The sequence below is a fragment of the Erpetoichthys calabaricus genome, chromosome 13, assembly GCF_900747795.2.
Source record: "Erpetoichthys calabaricus chromosome 13, fErpCal1.3, whole genome shotgun sequence".
Lineage (NCBI taxonomy): Eukaryota > Metazoa > Chordata > Cladistia > Polypteriformes > Polypteridae > Erpetoichthys > Erpetoichthys calabaricus.
Window position 1 is genome coordinate 132419318 of NC_041406.2, and position 18054 is coordinate 132437371.

The following is an 18054-nucleotide window of genomic DNA, read 5'->3' on the forward strand; positions in this document are numbered from 1 at the left end:
AAAAAGCAAAGTAAATACAATATTACTAGAAAATAAAATGCTAAAACATAAATAGAAATCAGGCAAGATATACTATCCAAACTTAAACCATCCTATATATATGTATGACTCTTAAATCGGAAGGTTTGGGTGGGAGGGAATTCCATAATGCATGCATAGCAAGTAAGTCCCACTTGAATTGAGGTGCTGTGCTTGAGCCAATTTTGGTTCTACTAGTGCATTAGAGAAAAATCACACTTGGTAACCAGCACAAGTGTTATGTCTTAGCCTGCTCCATACCAGGCCAAAGATGAAGCTCAGCAGAGTGTTGTGTATTCCAAGTTCAGGAAATTCCTGCTTGATATAAATTAAACTTCAAAGACATTTTCTGGGATTATTTAGCATATCTAATGTTGCTGAATTATTGTTTAAATCAATCTGGCATGTTAATTACAAAATGGTAAAATATATTAGAACCTAAACTATTCATTGAAAATAAATGACATTTAAATTATGTCATATGTTATCATGCCTGTTGTCAGTGACTAATTGATAATTCTATTTAAAATGCATTTATCCAAAGTCGTATCAGTGACCACAGATAATGTTATTTAAGCTTTACAAATGCCATTGGCGCAACAGACTGCACTCATGTGTGAATAATGGACCAGCCAAGCTAATTAGAGACTTAGTACTGTATGTAAAATATGAATCATTCGTAGTCCTTTTAAATGACATTAACACATATAATCAGTCGTTATTATGCAATCTGACATTCTGATGGGGACAAACTAATCAGTAAGACTGACACTGGAGCATTGTACCAGTAACAGGAGTTTCAGGTTTTTCGATTGCTTAGTGCGCAATATATGTTTGCATATAAATGTATATTCTATGAGTTCTGAAGTATGTTCTTTTATATAATTTTCAATATGTGCCAAATGCGCTTCATATTGCTAATGTTTCAAGTATGACATGCACAAACTGATACATTTACTTTTTTTTTTTAATGTGAATAATGCCATCATTATTATGCAATGCATAAATTCACAACCATAATGCACTTAGGCATTGGGCTATTATGGTTTTACCTATTATTTCTTGATAAACTGCTGAACTGCTATCGTTTCTGTTACATCTTCTATTTTGTGACAGTTAAAACTTAACTTTTCAAAGCTGTCCCATAATACATCACAACAGTTTCACGCTTAAAGTCACAGGAACTCAATCTGCTGATACTGCACCTACATCTGTGTTTTTGAGCCCTGGTAAAGGTTATTGACAATCAGTTCTCTGGGCTGCTTAAGTCTCACAAGTGTGCATAACCAAGGACTGCTGAAGCCCACCTTCAGCTAACAACTTGTTGTTTGTGGAAACAACTCAGCTTCAATTGGAGAACAAGGCCTATTCAAGCAGGGCTTACTCGTATAATTCTTGATACCATAAGTGCACTTCATGGAATAGCGCCCCGATGTGTTACAAATGTTAGATTAAGCAATGTGATGAACATATAACAAACAACAGTGTAGTCATGCCTTCATCTCATATCATAATATAACAACACTATTTCTAAGTGTAGACTCATAAAACTTACCAAGATTTACAAATTTCCCATTATATTGTAGATTCAGGTTCAAAACAGGTACAGCCCAGAGACTGCTCACACCATCACTGCTTTTAAAATGTATGTAAATGTCATAAAACACTGGCTCTGCAAAATCTGTTAAAATCTTTGACAGTGGAAGGATACACTAAAAGAAAAGAAAAAAAAATAGATTAACTCAAATATTTTATAGATTAACCACACCTGATTGCTGGTTCACTATAAAGGAACTTTTTTTTCACACTTACATAAATATAGAAGTGTAAGAAACAAACTACATCACTGAAATGCTGTTCTCACATCAACAACATTATTTAAATCTACTGCATTTAAAATTGTTGAGAAGTCTCCTTTATACACATTAGGTCAGCAGAAGCAGTAATTTAGCCTGTTCAGGTAGACATACTTTATTCAGCCTATAGGTACTAGCATTTTCTTCTCTAACTTTCAAATACAAGTAATATGAAGGGCTTGCCATTTTTTAAATGCCACTTCGTAATATTTTATAATAACTAATTAGTCTAAAAATATAAAAAACAGTAGTTTTCAGACTTGGTTATGAGTACATGGCTACAGACTTTCAATCCAAATAGTGTTACTTTTATATAGTCAAGTAGTCAAAATGTCAGAATGTGATCTACATTTCAAAGAATGTAAAGATATTTAAAATTTTTATTGTGAATTTTCCTCTATAACTGTATCAATGTGGTGAGAGTTAACAAAAGCTGCTTTTAACATGTGCAGGCTCTTCACATAAAGACACTGGTAAATTGTAAAAGTTCAGAAAATACTATGTAATACAGTATATCAACAAAGCCAGACAACTGACAGGTTGAAGCATAGATAATGTCAACAGTATGTTCTCGTAAGACACTGATGTCCCTGTGATCAAACCAGTTTTAAATGATATGACAGAATAAGGTATGAAGTCTAAGTCTAGCTCAGTCATTTTGAAGAGGTTGTTGTTTTCTAAGTTTAGGTATGTGAAGTTTCCAGGAAGTTAGTAGGATAAAAAAAAAAGCAGTTCCAACAAATATCTTGGTTGTTTTGAAAAAAATTACATATGAGACGGCTCAGCTGTTGACTACAAGATAGCTAGAACAATTAACCAATGGAATAGGTGGGACCAGCCTAGTGTTTGGTTCATTGTACCTCATATAGAAATAGGGCACAGCACAGTGAAAGTTCTAAATAAATACAGTGCCCAGTATGAAGTAATGGACTAAAATAAAAAAAATTAAAATAAAAGTGAACCATAAAAAAATTAAATGAAAACAAATTAAATTAAATCTCTACAAAATTGGAAATAGAGAGAATAAAAAAACACCATGATCTGTAACATTTATCCTAGACTCCAGATTAGAGTTTACATCTTTTATGTTGCTGTCTATGATGTTGTTCTTATTTTTATTTTATTACTTTCTTACAATGAGCTTTCAATGAAGTTGCCTTGTTTTATGTACAATATTACAACCATAATACAGTATCTACTATACAATATGTACAGTATTAGTTTCTATTTGTGTTGTGAATTGTGTCCTATGAAAATATAAAAGAAATTGTGAGCTAACCCTCTTCCAAGAATCCTATTTACTTAGACTCTTTAACCATATGATATTTATTAATTTTTTTCCAGCAATGATCATTAAAACAAAAACATCCTGCTACTGACTTCTAATAATTAAGGCAGCTCAGAAAAATTTCTTGCTGATTACTTTCCCTTAACATGATACTATTACATATATCAAAGGCCCATTTGGGAAAAAAAAAAATAGCTTAATTACAACTTTTGATTCCTACCTATTGATTCTTAGCAACATTCAGAAAAAAAATAAAAACATGGTTTAACAACTTTCAGATAAAACAATGAACAAATAGCACTGAATGTACAAAGATATAATACCTAATAATTCTTACATGCATAATTAAACACTAGCAGGGAATGGAAGATTTAAAGAAGAATAATACCTGTAGTATTAAACACCTTTCCTATCTAATCCTATACTGGTTTCATGTAATGTGTCAAATTATGCCAAATGCCAGACTTCACCAAATATTTCATTGGTTGTCATACTGCCTAATCTACCTTTTAGACTGTATTTCTGATTCAAATCCATTGTGATGTGGCTCTTAGTCTAAACCTGGTAGAGTGAGATGGAATACATGTGTGCATGCACATGCACACATACAAGATACTCAAGAGTACTATAAGCCATATTCTAATAAGACTAAATAAAAAAAGATACTTGCAGTTTGACGGTATGTAGTTCCAAAGTTGAAGGCTGCATTAAGCTTAACTGCTGTGTCTGAACAAAGCTGTAAAAATGTTTAAAAATATATAAAAAATAAACAAACATTACCTTATTTTTTATTATCATTACTTATAATTTGACTGATGCCTTTATCCTAGACAACTTAAAACATTTGACAGATACAAGTAATTACATTTCTTTTGTTTTTCCAAATGGAGTACAGGCAGATGAACTGTCTTGCATTTGGTCACAGTGTCAGTACTGAGATTTAACCCCACAATCCCAGGGTTTGAACTCCAAAGCCTTAACCACTAAACTGCATGTGATATTATTTTACCTCTACTCATAAGAAATTGTGCACACCATTATTGCTTTGCTAATGGGGAGTTACATACTAGTGTAATGGTGCGGGTCAGCTCCATGCTCCCACTTCAATTTTGGGAGCCTCTTGAACCCAACACCATTATAGTCATGACTGAGATGAGCTTGGCAGATGAGGACAAACACATACAAAGCAAGGAGAATGTGTAAAAAGCGCTCTAGAGCTTTGATTAACAACCAACCAAGCAAAAGTGTCCTTAAAAGTGCAGTGCAAATTTCAATAAATAAATAATCCAATAAAAAGTGAACTGGTGGAGATTAAAAATCAGTCGAACAATCCAGTAAAATGATGTTAACACACGGGCAGGAAACTGTATTTAAAAATACTGAACCTTGGTGCCCCTTTAAAACTGACTTCTCTTCATCTCAATCTTGTAGACCAAGAAGTCCACCAGCAGATGCAGACAACTTTTAGTTCCAGCCTGTGTCCCTGTCTCATGGCGTCTTCTAGGGAGCTACTGAGCCCTGCTCCGCACCATGCCAACTGCTGTATTTTATGGCTCGACTTGGCAAAAGCATGCTCTATCCTCTCACTGCTGCCACTCTGTTGGCTACTCTCGATGAGAGTACATTCCTGAGCACAATACTCGCTCCTGATACCCGATCACTCAGCAGGAGCAATCCTTCAGCCTCCAAAGCACTGGCCACACATGTTCCTCTCTAGGGCTCCACTCCTGTCCATTTGCTTCCTTTTCTTGCACCGGTTCTCTGTCACTCCTTCCTTTCTTTAACCTCCATTTTTTCTCTTGTTTTCCTTCCCCCCTAACACTCACACTTCCCTTTATAAACAGGGTTGTGGCACAGCTATGGTAATCAGCAGCTCCGAGCACCAATTAGAGTCATGGGCGATCCTGCAGATGCGCACTAAGTGCAGGGGCACTCACATCCACATCGTGCATGGGAACTATTCTTGCTAAACCACCACTCCCCCACACCAAAGACGCGACAGCAACAATTATTTATTTAAAATACTCCCACTAGCCACATACCTCACTTTACCACAACTAGGAAATGTGCTTAAGCACAATCCTTAGCACAATTTGGGGTGCCACAGCAAAGGGGTGAATTAAGGTTCTAAATACTTATATAAATGAGAGATTTCAGTTTTAGGTTTTTATTAAATTTGCATACCTTTCTGAAAACATGTTTTCACTTTGTCATTATGGTTATTTAATGTAGATAGAAGAAATAACACAACTTCAGAATTAAATTTTGCCATCCATCCATTTTCTTAACCCCCTTATGTACTAAGGGGTTTTGGCATTATTGCACAAGTATTACATACTCAAAAATCAATCCTATGTAATAAAGGAGCTGCAAATGGCTGAAAAGTAGCGAGTACAATGCTTCAAAATTTAAAAGAAAGTATATGATTTGTTTACGGCGGAGTGGTGGCTCTGAGGCTAGGGATCTGCACTGGCAATCGGAAGGTTGCCGGTTCGAATCCCGTAAATGCCAATAGGGACTCTGCTCTGTTGGGCCCTTCAGCAAGGTCCTTAACCTGCAATTGCTGAGCGCTTTGAGTAGTGAGAAAAGCGCTATATAAATGCAAAAAATTATTATTATTATTACATCAATTTTAACTAAATAAAACACAAAATGATTGGTGTTTCAGGGATTTCTTTCCGAAAAACTATATTTTGCAGTACAAAACCAAACTATTTTATGATGCACGACCCTGAAATCAATTTTATTTTTGCTTCCATCTATCAGCTATCATTGTACCAAGTTTAGATGTCATATCTCATAGCACTGCAAAGTTATACTGTTTTGCACAAGGAAACAGTGTCCCTTTTTGGAAACATTTAGTCTCTTGCATCTAAACAATCTCTCAAAACAAGTATTGCAGTAGCAGGCTTTTTTTTGGAAAAATATACACACACACACACACACACACACTATATATCACTCTGAAACAAGTAACCAATTTGTAACTGTACAAATAACTATGTATCCATTATTCACCCAATTTCTTTTTACTACTAAACACAGCAAAATATTTTATTTCATACAATAGACTAGGGTTTTTGTGATGCAATTTACACATCTTCTCCTGCCTTCCATTGCAGTTGCAGCAAAGAAGTTCTGTTTCTATTCTGTTTTTATTTATGTTTCTTGACGTTGTTTCTTTTTTCTTGCATTTCACATCTGAAATAAACTAAGTACACAAATAGATTTTTATACCAGATTTTTCCAATGCTGGACTGCGAAGACAATGGATTTCCTGGCACCTCTGGGCACAGCAAACCACTGAGCACAGAGCTAGTCATATAGACACATACATCTAAACCACTGTTTCTTGGCCACTTTTGTGTTGCCAATCATTGGGTTGCGAGAAATAAGACTTGTTCACAATATAATCTGCCCCACCCTCACCACTAAAGGGATCAAGAGAGTTGTGCAAGATTTTTTTATCCCTTTTCTAATTGTGTACACTTGATATTCCCACCCAAAAGCCCCCCACATCCCTTCAAAGGTTGCAACTTGATTCTATTTCCTATTTGTAATTGCACTTGTTTCTGACTTGTGGGGGTTTGTGGTGAGTGAGATAGAAAACCGGATAAAAAAATCTCACATGCCACAGTTGATTGCTTCAGTGGGGGTTCCTGTGTGTGGTGGTGGTGGGGTGATTATACTGTGAAGAAGCCATCAACGTTTTTTTTTTGTCATGCAACATGAGATGCCATGATACAGTGACATTCCATAGAATGGGGAATCCTCACAAGAAACTTTGAGAGGCACAAGTACAGCCTAACATAATCAGAGATATGCTAAGGGCTCATTTACACTTCATGCTCATAAAGCGTACACGCACGCATTGTGGCTGCCACGCGTTTCCAGCATTCATTTGACACGTCCTCTGAGCAGGTCCTCAGAAATTAACGTGACGCATGCGCAGTACCAGCAAAAAGTAGGGAGGCGCAGTGTGATAAAAGTTGGAATGTGACGTCAAGACTCTCCGTTTACTATCTACGTGTGACAGAAAGCTTCTATGTGGATCCTACAGGATAGATGTGCGCGTTTCAATGTAGTGAAGCAAAATGCCAACATACAGATGCATTCATGGTGCTCTTATATTCAAGCGTCGCATATTCCTGATCGTAATGACACAATACATTTTATAAGTCTCACATACCATCTTTTTCCCTTTTTTTTTTTTTGTAACTTCACAACAGCAACATAATATACAAGCGCTGTATTTGAGCCACAGAGAAAAAAAATTAAGGACATGGTGAAAACGTGTATTTTGTGATTAAAGGTGAAATTTCAGCTTTAATCTCGAAATGTCCACTTTAACCTCATCGTAAACATCATCCCAGGTTTTAATTGCTATGAGCTTCTTGGACTTCCGCTTCACCTGACAGTAGCGGCAAACAGCAATAGATCACCACACAGAACACATTAAATGTATGATATTCCAACTCTCTGCAAATTTAGAATCTTTAGATTTATACTTGATATCATTTTCATGATGAAATGCTTTAAAGTATGTATGGTACATTTTACAGATAAATCGTTAATTTCATTTAAATAATGAATACTGTTAATAATTACACACATGGGGGTGACATGGTGGTGGAGCAGTAGCACTACTGTCTCACAAGGAGTCACGTCGCTGGTATTCCCTGCTTGGAGTTTACATGTTTTCCTGCTGGGTTTCCACAGTGTGCTCTGGTTTCCTTCCAAAGATATGCAGATTTGGGGATCTGGTGCCGCTAAAATGACGCTAGTGTATGTGTGTGTTTGTATTCACCTTGCGATGAGCTGTGGCCCTGTCAGGGGATTGTTTCTGCCTCGCGCCCAATGCTTGCTGGAATGGACACATCCCTGGATTGATGGATTTAATCATTAAACATCTTTTTAAAAAGAAATATTGCGGTAAGGTGTCATTGGAATTTCATGGGTGTTCGGAATTTAATGGGTGGCACTACCACTGTGCCACCATGCTACCTGTCATTTTGCCGTTTAGCAATCAAAAACATAAATGCAAGTTGTTTGACAATGTCTAACTCATTTTTTTTTTTCAATTTCTTGTGGATAAAAAAATTGAAAAAGTTAAAACAAAGTTATCAGTGTGGCACCCGGCTGGGGTTCATGCCCGGCCGGGATGCCCAGGAGGACCGGAGGAGGACTTGTGTCTCCTCCAGACCACGAGGGGGCGACCGCTCTGGTTGCTTTGGGGGCCACAGGTACAGAGCTTGGAAGCTCTACCTTGTAGGGTGCCCGTGGCCACCGCCAGGGGGCACCCTGATGCCTTGGGGACCCTGGACCCCAGCGCTTCCGCCACACCCGGAAGTGCTGGGGGGAAGAAAAGAGGGGACACCCGGAGTGCTTCCGGGTACGCAGCTGGCACTTCCGCCACACTGGGGAGTGCTGGTGGAAGATTTCCGGGGAGCATCTGGAGCACATCTGGGTGTGTATAAAAGGGGCCGCCTCCTTTCAGACGGAGGCAAGAGTTGGGTTGAAGTTGGATGATGTCAGGAGGAAGGCAAGGAGGCGGCCTGAAAAGAGAAAAGGCATTGTTGTGCGGCCAGGACTTTGGGGTCTTTGGGGTTTGTGAGCACAATAACTTTGTAAATATTGTGATGGATGGCCGGCTAACTATTCCGGCCCTCACCCCCAGGCCGCCAGGTGGAGCTGTCCCAACAGCATGGAGGTTCCCCGAATTCCAGCAGGGCCTCATGGACCTTGTAGTTTGTATGCACAGCCCTGCTGGATACCATGGGGGCCACCAGGAGTCGCTGTAGGGAGGCTGACAAACTGTTATGTGCCCTATAACCTGGAAGTACGTCCTGGTCACATGAACAGGAGAAACGACGTGCTTCCAGGTTGAAGAGAAGGACTTTTACCCTGACCCGGAAGGAATGGGGACTTGTGGATTATGGGACAGGAACCACTTCCGGGTCAGGGGATATAAAAAGACGCTGGGAAAACCCAGACATTGAGCTGAGCTGGGAGGTAGGGTGGCGAAGTGTCTGGGAGAGGAGGAGTGATTATTGTATTGAGAATATTGGTTATTGTATGAGTAGTGTGGAGTGGAGGGTGCTTTGTGCACAGTATTATTATTTAATAATAATTTGTCTTTTTTTTACCTGGTGTTTGGCGTGGTACCTGAGAGTTGAAGAGGTCGATAAAAGCCTCTACTGCTACAATATGTATAATAAACATGTGTTAGGTGACATGAGCGTGTCTGCCTGTCTGTGTCCGAGCCAGTCTCCACACGGATTAGAACAGTTTAACTGGAAATTAAAAAAAAAAAAAAAAAATCGGAACAAAAACTAGACTAAATTAGAATGAATGGCTCTAGGGTATCCCATAAGCTACCTTTAGAAGATAATCTCCAACTGGATTTATAAATCAGTAACATCTAAAATGATTCCACTGCAACTCTGTGATTAGTTAGAGAAAATGGAAATTGAAGCTTTATTCAGACCTAAACAAACTTTCTGCAGAATAACATAAATATAGCAATGGAACAGAAATTGTAAAATTAATTCATTATTACTTTAAACAAATTTATATTTAACGTACAAACATAAATTAACCTTAAAACAGTTTTATAAAATAATTTTAGGCAACTCACCTGCAGTGTACCTCCTTCTGCATTTTGCCACTTTAAAAAATTTCCTTCAGCACTATAGACTGCTGCAATAAACTGTAACCTTGTGTCCTGCACACAAGTAAATCATATATTAATCCATTTCAAAACATACATAATCAAATTTGAAATCATGGAGAAATGCAACTTAAACCTGCTAAGTGTAGGTAAAGAATTAAGGGTGGTGTAACTGTATTTCTCTGGATATATGTGCACAAGCAAAACCATATTCACATATAAACTCAAACTAGAACAATCTGGTCATTAATAAACCAAATACTGTGTCTTTAGACTTAAATAAAATTGGGAGACGTTACAGGAAACACATTAAAAAAGTTAAAGAACATGGCAACTACAGAAGAATGAATGTGCATATTATTGTGATATCCATAGAATCACTTAACACCAGATTGTACCAATAACACTGCACAACAATTTTTTTTTAAAAGTTTTGCTTCCTGAAAAGTTTTCGCTGATTGTGACAGGTACCTACTGCATCACGTAGGAACTCTGAGAAATAGACATTTATATGTTTATTGACAATAACGTATTTAGTCATGGTTGTGTTTCGCATAGGCTATTAAATTCAACAGAATTAAAAGTGTTTTGCTCCTGATTTTCTTTTGTATTCAATGTCTGGTGCATCACGTTGCAGTGTCCAACAGTAGTTAGCAAGCATTGACGGATTCCAGTTGCCCTGGTATCGTTTCTCCATCGTAGCAATGTCCTGGTGAAACCTTTTACCGTGTTCTTCCCCGCAAATCTCAGTGCTGTCAGTGACGAAGTCCAAGTGTGAGTGGAGGAAATGTATCTTGAGTGACATGTTGCACTTCATTGTCTTGTATGTTTTGAGAAGTTTGTCTACCAGCTGAATGTAGTTTGGGGCTCTGTAATTGCCCAAAAAATTGTCAACAACGTCTTTGAAGGCTTTCCAGGCAATTTGTTCTGGCACAACTAACAGATCTTCAAACCACTTGTCACTCATAACATGTCTGATCTGGGGGCCAACAAAAATGCACTCTTTGATCTTGGCGTCAGTTATTCTTGGGAATATCTGTCTTAAATAACGAAAATCTTCGCCTTCCTTGTTCAGTGCTTTCACGAAATTCTTCATGAGTCCCAGTTTTATGTGAAGAGGAGGCAAAAATATGTTTGCTGGCTCGACAAGCGATTCATGTGCCACATTTTTCTGTCCTGGAACTAACTTTTTACGGAGTGGCCAGTTCTGTCGAGAATAGTGCGACTCTTTGGCACGACTGTCCCATTCACAGATGAAACAACAGTACTTTGTGCAGTCCTACTAACAGAGCAACAACTTTAAGATCTCCACAGATATTCCAGTTGTACCTGCTATACTGGACGTGCTTCAGCAACAGTTCCATATTCTCATACATTTCTTTCATGTGTGCTGCATAGCCAACAGGTACTGAAGGACAAACGTTGCCATTGTGTAGCAGAACAGCTTTCAGGCTAAACATTGACGAATCAATGAAGAGACGCCACTCTTCTGGGTTGTGATCACCATTCACAGCAAACACCATTCCTGCTGTCTCGAACCCAGCAACTCAGCTTTTGCTTTTGACAGACCCAAATCACCGACCAAATCGTTCAATTCAGACTGTATTATCAGACGTGGATTGCCTCATGAGCACGATTCAAAATCCAGGTCAATGTTACTGTCAGTACCCTGCATTGCAGTTTCTTCATCTGGTTCGTCTAAGGTCCAGTCCTCTGGTGGTTTCAGAATTGGAACACTGTCGTCATGTGGCACGGGTCTCATTGCTGAAGGGAGATTAGGATATTCAATTGACTTCTTGTTTTTGGCAGAGAAACCAGACAAATTAGTCAAACAGAAGTAACAGCCCGTCACATGGTTTTTCTGTTCTCGCCATAGCCAGGCTCTCAGACTGACAGCACATGTCGCACAACAAATGTGAGGCGCCCATTCCTTGTCTTGATCACCAATTTTACAGCCGAAATGCAGATGATAAGCTTTCTTCATAAGAGCAGTCACCCAACATCTCTGAGGTGCAAGTGTATATTCGCCACAGATGTAGAAGAATGTATCGCGGCTGTTACGACATTGATGAGACATATCGCCCAACACCAAAACATCTATAGCATCAAGCTTACTTATTGTTATGCTATACTTTACTATACTGATACTATACATACACACTGACTATTTAATTTTTCAACACGTCATACAGAAATTAGGTAAACTTTCTCTTTCAAGTAAACATGAGGAAATATAAAATAGTACAGGACAAATGTATTGTCAAGACTCAACACTATAATGAAAGCTTCTAATAATTTACCTGAACTGAACTCTTAAAACCAAAGCTTATAGGGATAAAATCAGTTGAAATGACACGAGATGCTAATCCTGGTTGCTCCCCATAAAATAACCATGGAAGGTTGGTCCTCCTGAAAGAAAAACTACATATCATTCAAAATATTCACAAAGTATGATAACATTACAAGTGTGTGTATGTGCTAATAAGCTGAATCAAATACAAATGTGAAGCTGTAAGTCAAACATTAATAAAGCCATTTCAATATATTATGTTGAATGCAAACTTTGCCAAGTGCATCTGCATATGAAAATGTCAATTGCTTTCTTTTGTTTTACCAAGTTTACTTTGAGCTCACAGGAAGACCAAGAAGATTCCCAACAGTTTAACTGACTATACCCTGACTCTCATAATTAGCTTTTGCTGAGAGAGAGGGAGAGAGAGCGAGAACCAGGACAAAATATATTGCTGGGACAGAAAGCCAGGACCTGTACTGTCAACTTCAAAGTCTATAATATGGACAATGTATATTGACACTGACAAAATATGGAATATACTAAACTATAAGCCTCAACAAGAAAGGAGGACAATAGGTAATCAATGTCTCTCTAGTTGGACTCATATACTTTTTTTCTACTCCCCAAAAGGATTTATAAGTCAATTCTAATATCTGGAGTTTTTTGTGTGGTTGTCTTCCCCATCACACAGGAGAAAACTTCTATAAGAAAACTGTACAAGAAAAATTCAAGAACTTGTACCATTAAGTGTACTAAAAAGTATTGGCTATCCTAAGGAACTGAATATTGTGTTTGCAGCTACATATTTTAAGAAGCACTGATGAAAACAGGACATATCTATTTGAGACTGATACGGGACTATATTGTAACTTTAAAATGTATAAAAGACCTTAACGTTTGAGCTTCAATGAGTGAGCGCCCCTAGCCAGGGAAAAAACCTTTGCTGCGTTTTTCCTCATTCCCATTCTCTCTCTCTCTCTCTCTGTGTCCGATATCAGTTATTTAAATTTTCTATTGAGTTACTTCAGTCTCTGAAGTGTCTCTTCTGTCCAGCTCTGGGTCAGTCATCGAAACATTTAATTGTGATGGATTACTACTACTTTCCCTTCTGAACTTAAAATAAAAGAAATACCCATGTTTTTTCAATACTTTCTTAAGAATTTCAGGCTCCCAAATTTTGCTCTGTAGACAATGTATCTTTATTTGTTCCATTAAGGAAAACTGCAAGATTACCTGACTGTTGCCTTTTTACTGGTTTCTGATTTTGTTTTACATTTACATCATTTGCCACTCAAACATCTTAGTCTGGAAATCATGCTTTTAGTCACACTTTAATTAACGGTACTCTTGAACAAATATTGCTTGTGATGCAAACTTTTGTTATTCTTCACTTTACACAAATGTCGAATTTTAGATATCAAATACAGCAACATATTTTACATATGCAATACATTTAAATATCTTTAAGTTGTGCCAAATACAATTTATCATTTTATTTACTGTACATTGACATAGATTTTACAGTTTAACACAAAAATACACATTTTGTTGACATCTCAAATGAAATAGTAAATTGACATCAACCTAAAACAATGTCATTTTTATGAAAAAGTTAATGTACTGTTATGATTTATTTCATAAACTAAAAAATGTAAGATACATAAATAAATAAAAGGGTAAATGTGGCATTTGCAAAAGTCTAAACACCCTACTGTATCAGTACTTAGTAACATCCCCTTTGATGAAAATCACAGCTTACAAACATTTTATATAACCAGGTATGATTGTTTGAATTCTTGTTTTAGAAAATTTGCCCCTTTAAGATCACTTCCCACTGTGAGATATTCTTGGGCTACTTTGTGTGCACAGCATGTTTAAGATATATATAAAGCAGAGCACCACCCATCCTTACTCAGAGAAGCCTGCCTCTGCCACCAATAGTTACACTGACCGTAGCCAAATGCAAAACTAACAGTCAGAAAAGAGGAGAAGGGAAAAATGTCAGTGGCCTTCACCTGTTAAACCACTCCTGTTTTGGGGGTCTTCTCATTGTTGCCCCTCTAGTGCACCTGTTGTTAATTTCATTAACACCAAAGCAGTTGAAACTGATTAACACACCCTCTGCTACTTAACTAACCAGATCAATGTCCCAGAAGTTTCATTGACTTGATGCTATACTCTGATTAAAAAGTGTTCCTTTCATTTTTTTGAGCAGTTTATATTTTATATATATATATATATATATATATATATATATATATCCATCCATCCATTTTCCAACCCTCTGAATCCGAACACAGGGTCACGGGGGTCTGCTGGAGCCAATCCCAGCCAACACAGGGCACAAGGCAGGAACCAATCCTGGGCAGGGTGCCAACCCACCGCAGGACACACACAAACACACCCACACACCAAGCACACACTAGGGCCAATTTAGAATCACCAATCCACCTAACCTGCATGTCTTTGGACTGTGGGAGGAAACCGGAGTGCCCGGAGGAAACCCATGCAGACACAGGGAGAACATGCAAACTCCACGCAGGGTGGACCCGGGAAGCTAACCCAGGTCTCCTAACTGCGAGGCAGCAGCGCTACCACTGCGCCACCGTGCTGCCCCAAATATTATATATATATACATATATATATATATATATACACAGCACCTTTTCCATGCTTAAAGCTCTTCACAGAAGTTCAAAATGAACAACAGGGTATATACAACATTGGATACAAATAATATCCACATAAAACACTAAATTAAGATAAATATAGTAAAAATAAATCTTGACTTAAGTATAAGAGACAATAAGCCACAATAAAAATACAAAACATATACAATACTACAAGAAAACCCTGAACAAATAAAATATTTTTTGATACAAGCACAAATCCTTCTGAGCATCTGGACAAAGAGGGTAAACTGAGACAGCCAGAATTTTAAGGTAAGTTAAACGCCCTGTTGAAAGAAATTGTATTAAGTTGATTTTTCAAAAAATGAGTTGAGTTAGCTGATATAACCATATAAATTATTTATAGGATAATTGTACTCATATGGGGGGAGGTTATTTGGCTGACAAAATTTCAGCTGACAATTCTTGACCAAACTAACACCTAACAAGCTAAGCCAGACCACACTAACAATCTAACATGCTCTGAGACCTTACAACTAAAGGGATATACAAATGTTTGCAAATGTCACATTTGCTCTTTTATTTTATTGCATTTTTTTCAGCTCATCGAATAAATTGTCAATGTACATTAAAATGTTCATAAAAAAATATGTAATTTGCCAACGGTATTTAAATTTTTGCATGGAACTGTATTTTAGTCATGAATAGAAATTATCTTTCAAACATTGTGTAGCATGCACACAATATATAAAAGTTACTTTCTTCTGCAATACTGGTTAACATTCTGAATATGCTAGTGGTAAAGCACCTTTCTTTTATCAAGACTCTATTGTTTCTTACCTTTATTTTTTATCTATTTTAAACTTTCTGCTGATTTGAATACTACAGCCTGCATGCCAATGATGCATTCTTTTTTTAGTTATTCCCTTTCATTAAAAGGCAATAAAAATGTTCAACTCGGGTAAGTTTTTTATTATATGTCATTCTTTTTCATAGACAAGTCAGAGTAACTGCACAGATTTACAAAAAGAAAAAAAATAAACCCCACCAAGAAAATGTTATATTTACACTGTATATTATGATGGGAACCTTATGACAACACAGTTACTAAGATTAAAAAGTTTTTGAAGAATTATGATTCTATGAAATATGCAAAATATGAATGACCTAAACTAAATCCAGGAGCATTCTGTAATCAAACAATGGTAAAGCTCTGTTTTCTACTGTCTTCACACATGACTTTTCAACTGTTTGCACATGTCACTCAATAGGCTGGGAGTCAAAATTTAATAAGGGTATGACACTAAGTGATCCAGCACAGCACCACAAAAAATACAAAAATGGCAACAAGTTAAAATATTTAACAAATGTAACTATAATGAGGATCATGTTATTTTTATAATCTGGGAATTTTATTAAGACATAGGGATGAATGTCTTCTCCTTTATATACTCATGCTTTTTGGAGGCCATGCAATAGTTTCAAATTTAGTGACATGACACTGGGCACAGAGGATAACAGTCTTACTGTTTACACAACAATGCATAATTAGGAACTAAGCTGCAAAATATTCCATTTAGGGTTATATAACACCTAATTCCATTTACAAACAGAAACATTTGTAACTTTTTACAAATACAGTAAAAGAAAGTGAAAATGTAAACAAATACACTGATGATTTATGCGTTGATCTGTGAAATTCACCGAAGAGTTTTTTGCAGAGAATATGCCGTGTTTGCTGAATAGGTTCCTTAAATTTGGCCATGCTGTTCACCTAGACAAACTTTTTTTGTTGCACCCCATGATGCTTTGGCCTCGCAATGTGACATCACAGAGTCATAGCACCCATGCACAGAACTTTCAACTTATTGCACCATGTGTTTATATTTAAATAAATAAAAACTTCCAGTATTTTAATTCGAGGGGTACATTGGCCATAAGGAAAATATGAGTACTGCCAATAAACCCTGTATGCTCAATTAGTCTCCGCAGTGCCACATGGTTAACTATGCATGCAAAATTAGCCTTAAAGGAAGAGAGAAAGACGACACAAGACTCTATGAAATAATAACAAGAAAAGATTTACTACTACTTACGAGGTGCTTCTATTTTCTTGATGGCAGAAAAAGGTTCAAACCATGTGCACAGTGAGCAGAAACAAAAAAAGGACATTCCACATGCACCCAAAGCCGTAACTTCAAACAACAGAATGAGAAAATCCTACATCCCAGCTTTGTCACGTGGCTAATGTGCTCTCCATGACTGGAATTCTGTGAATTCAATGATAAATATTTTTTTTACCTATTCTTATATTTCGGTAATTTGTTCTAGTTTGTAGTTACTGTTCACTCTGCATTTTTTGTTGCTTGATGCACAGTGGCACAATGGTTAGCACTGCTGCCTTACAGCTTAGATCACATTTTTGTCCAGCATAGCTGGTAGATGTTTCACTAGCCCTCGAGAACAATTACAACACAATTGCATTATTATAATCCACTCAAATCTTTTTCCATTCCATCTTTCCCATTGACTTCAATGTATGTTGCAGAGTTCAACAAAGTTACTGAACATCTCTGTGATTCTGACAAACTCAGGGTGAAGTGAACTCCGTGGGATTCACTCATCACTAATTATTAATATAAATAGTACATTTTAAAAGATACTTTAAATTGCAAACTACATTTTAACCTTGATTTTTGTACTTTTAAACATCAAAAAATCCACATAAATATATTGAAATTATAAAGAAACACATTGACAAATATATGAAACCTCCTGACTTTGCCAAAGGATGCAAAGTAATTAAAACATAAGTAAAAAGTCTGGTAGAAGGCAGAAAGATTCAGAAAAATTGTAACAGATCAACCTTCTTGTATCCTCTAGGTTACAAGTGTAAGCTGGTCATAGCTATTGGTCAATCAGAGGCAGAGAAGGATGAGCACATAAAACAAGCAGTGGGTATAAACATAAGTCATCACTGAATTTGTAGGGAGAACAGTGTGGGGAAAGGATTTGCAGTATGTTGGGATTTATCACTCAGTACTAGTACATGAGGGATGGAGGGTAACAGTTGCATTAGTTAGTGGAAGCTAAAATAAGTTGCAAAAGAATCTTGCAGTAGATTTTCAGGGGTCTTGTTACAAAAAAGCATTGAGAGTTGTGGGACTGACAGTCATAGGATTCTCTGTACTAGTGGCAAGAGTGCTCCTATTGCAACTAAGGACACTGTAGCTATGATTCAGTGATTCATACATAAATATATTTGTCTGTGCCAGGAAGCTAAAGCCAACATGAACAAC

The 18054-nt window shown here is 37.1% G+C and overlaps 1 protein-coding gene across 3 annotated transcripts in view; it reads right to left on the reverse strand.

Moving 5' to 3' along the window:
• The window catches only part of tmem67 (transmembrane protein 67), a 152038-nt gene that overhangs the window by 57729 nt on the left and 76255 nt on the right, over positions 1-18054 (reverse strand). For all 3 annotated transcript variants that reach the window (XM_051935495.1, XM_051935496.1, XM_051935494.1), the window contains exons 9-12: positions 12133-12241; positions 9800-9886; positions 3833-3898; positions 1574-1730 (exon numbers count right to left, since the gene is read on the reverse strand). In XM_051935495.1, the coding sequence (XP_051791455.1) occupies positions 1574-1730; positions 3833-3898; positions 9800-9886; positions 12133-12241 (419 nt within the window). The remainder of the gene's footprint in view (positions 1-1573; positions 1731-3832; positions 3899-9799; positions 9887-12132; positions 12242-18054) is intronic.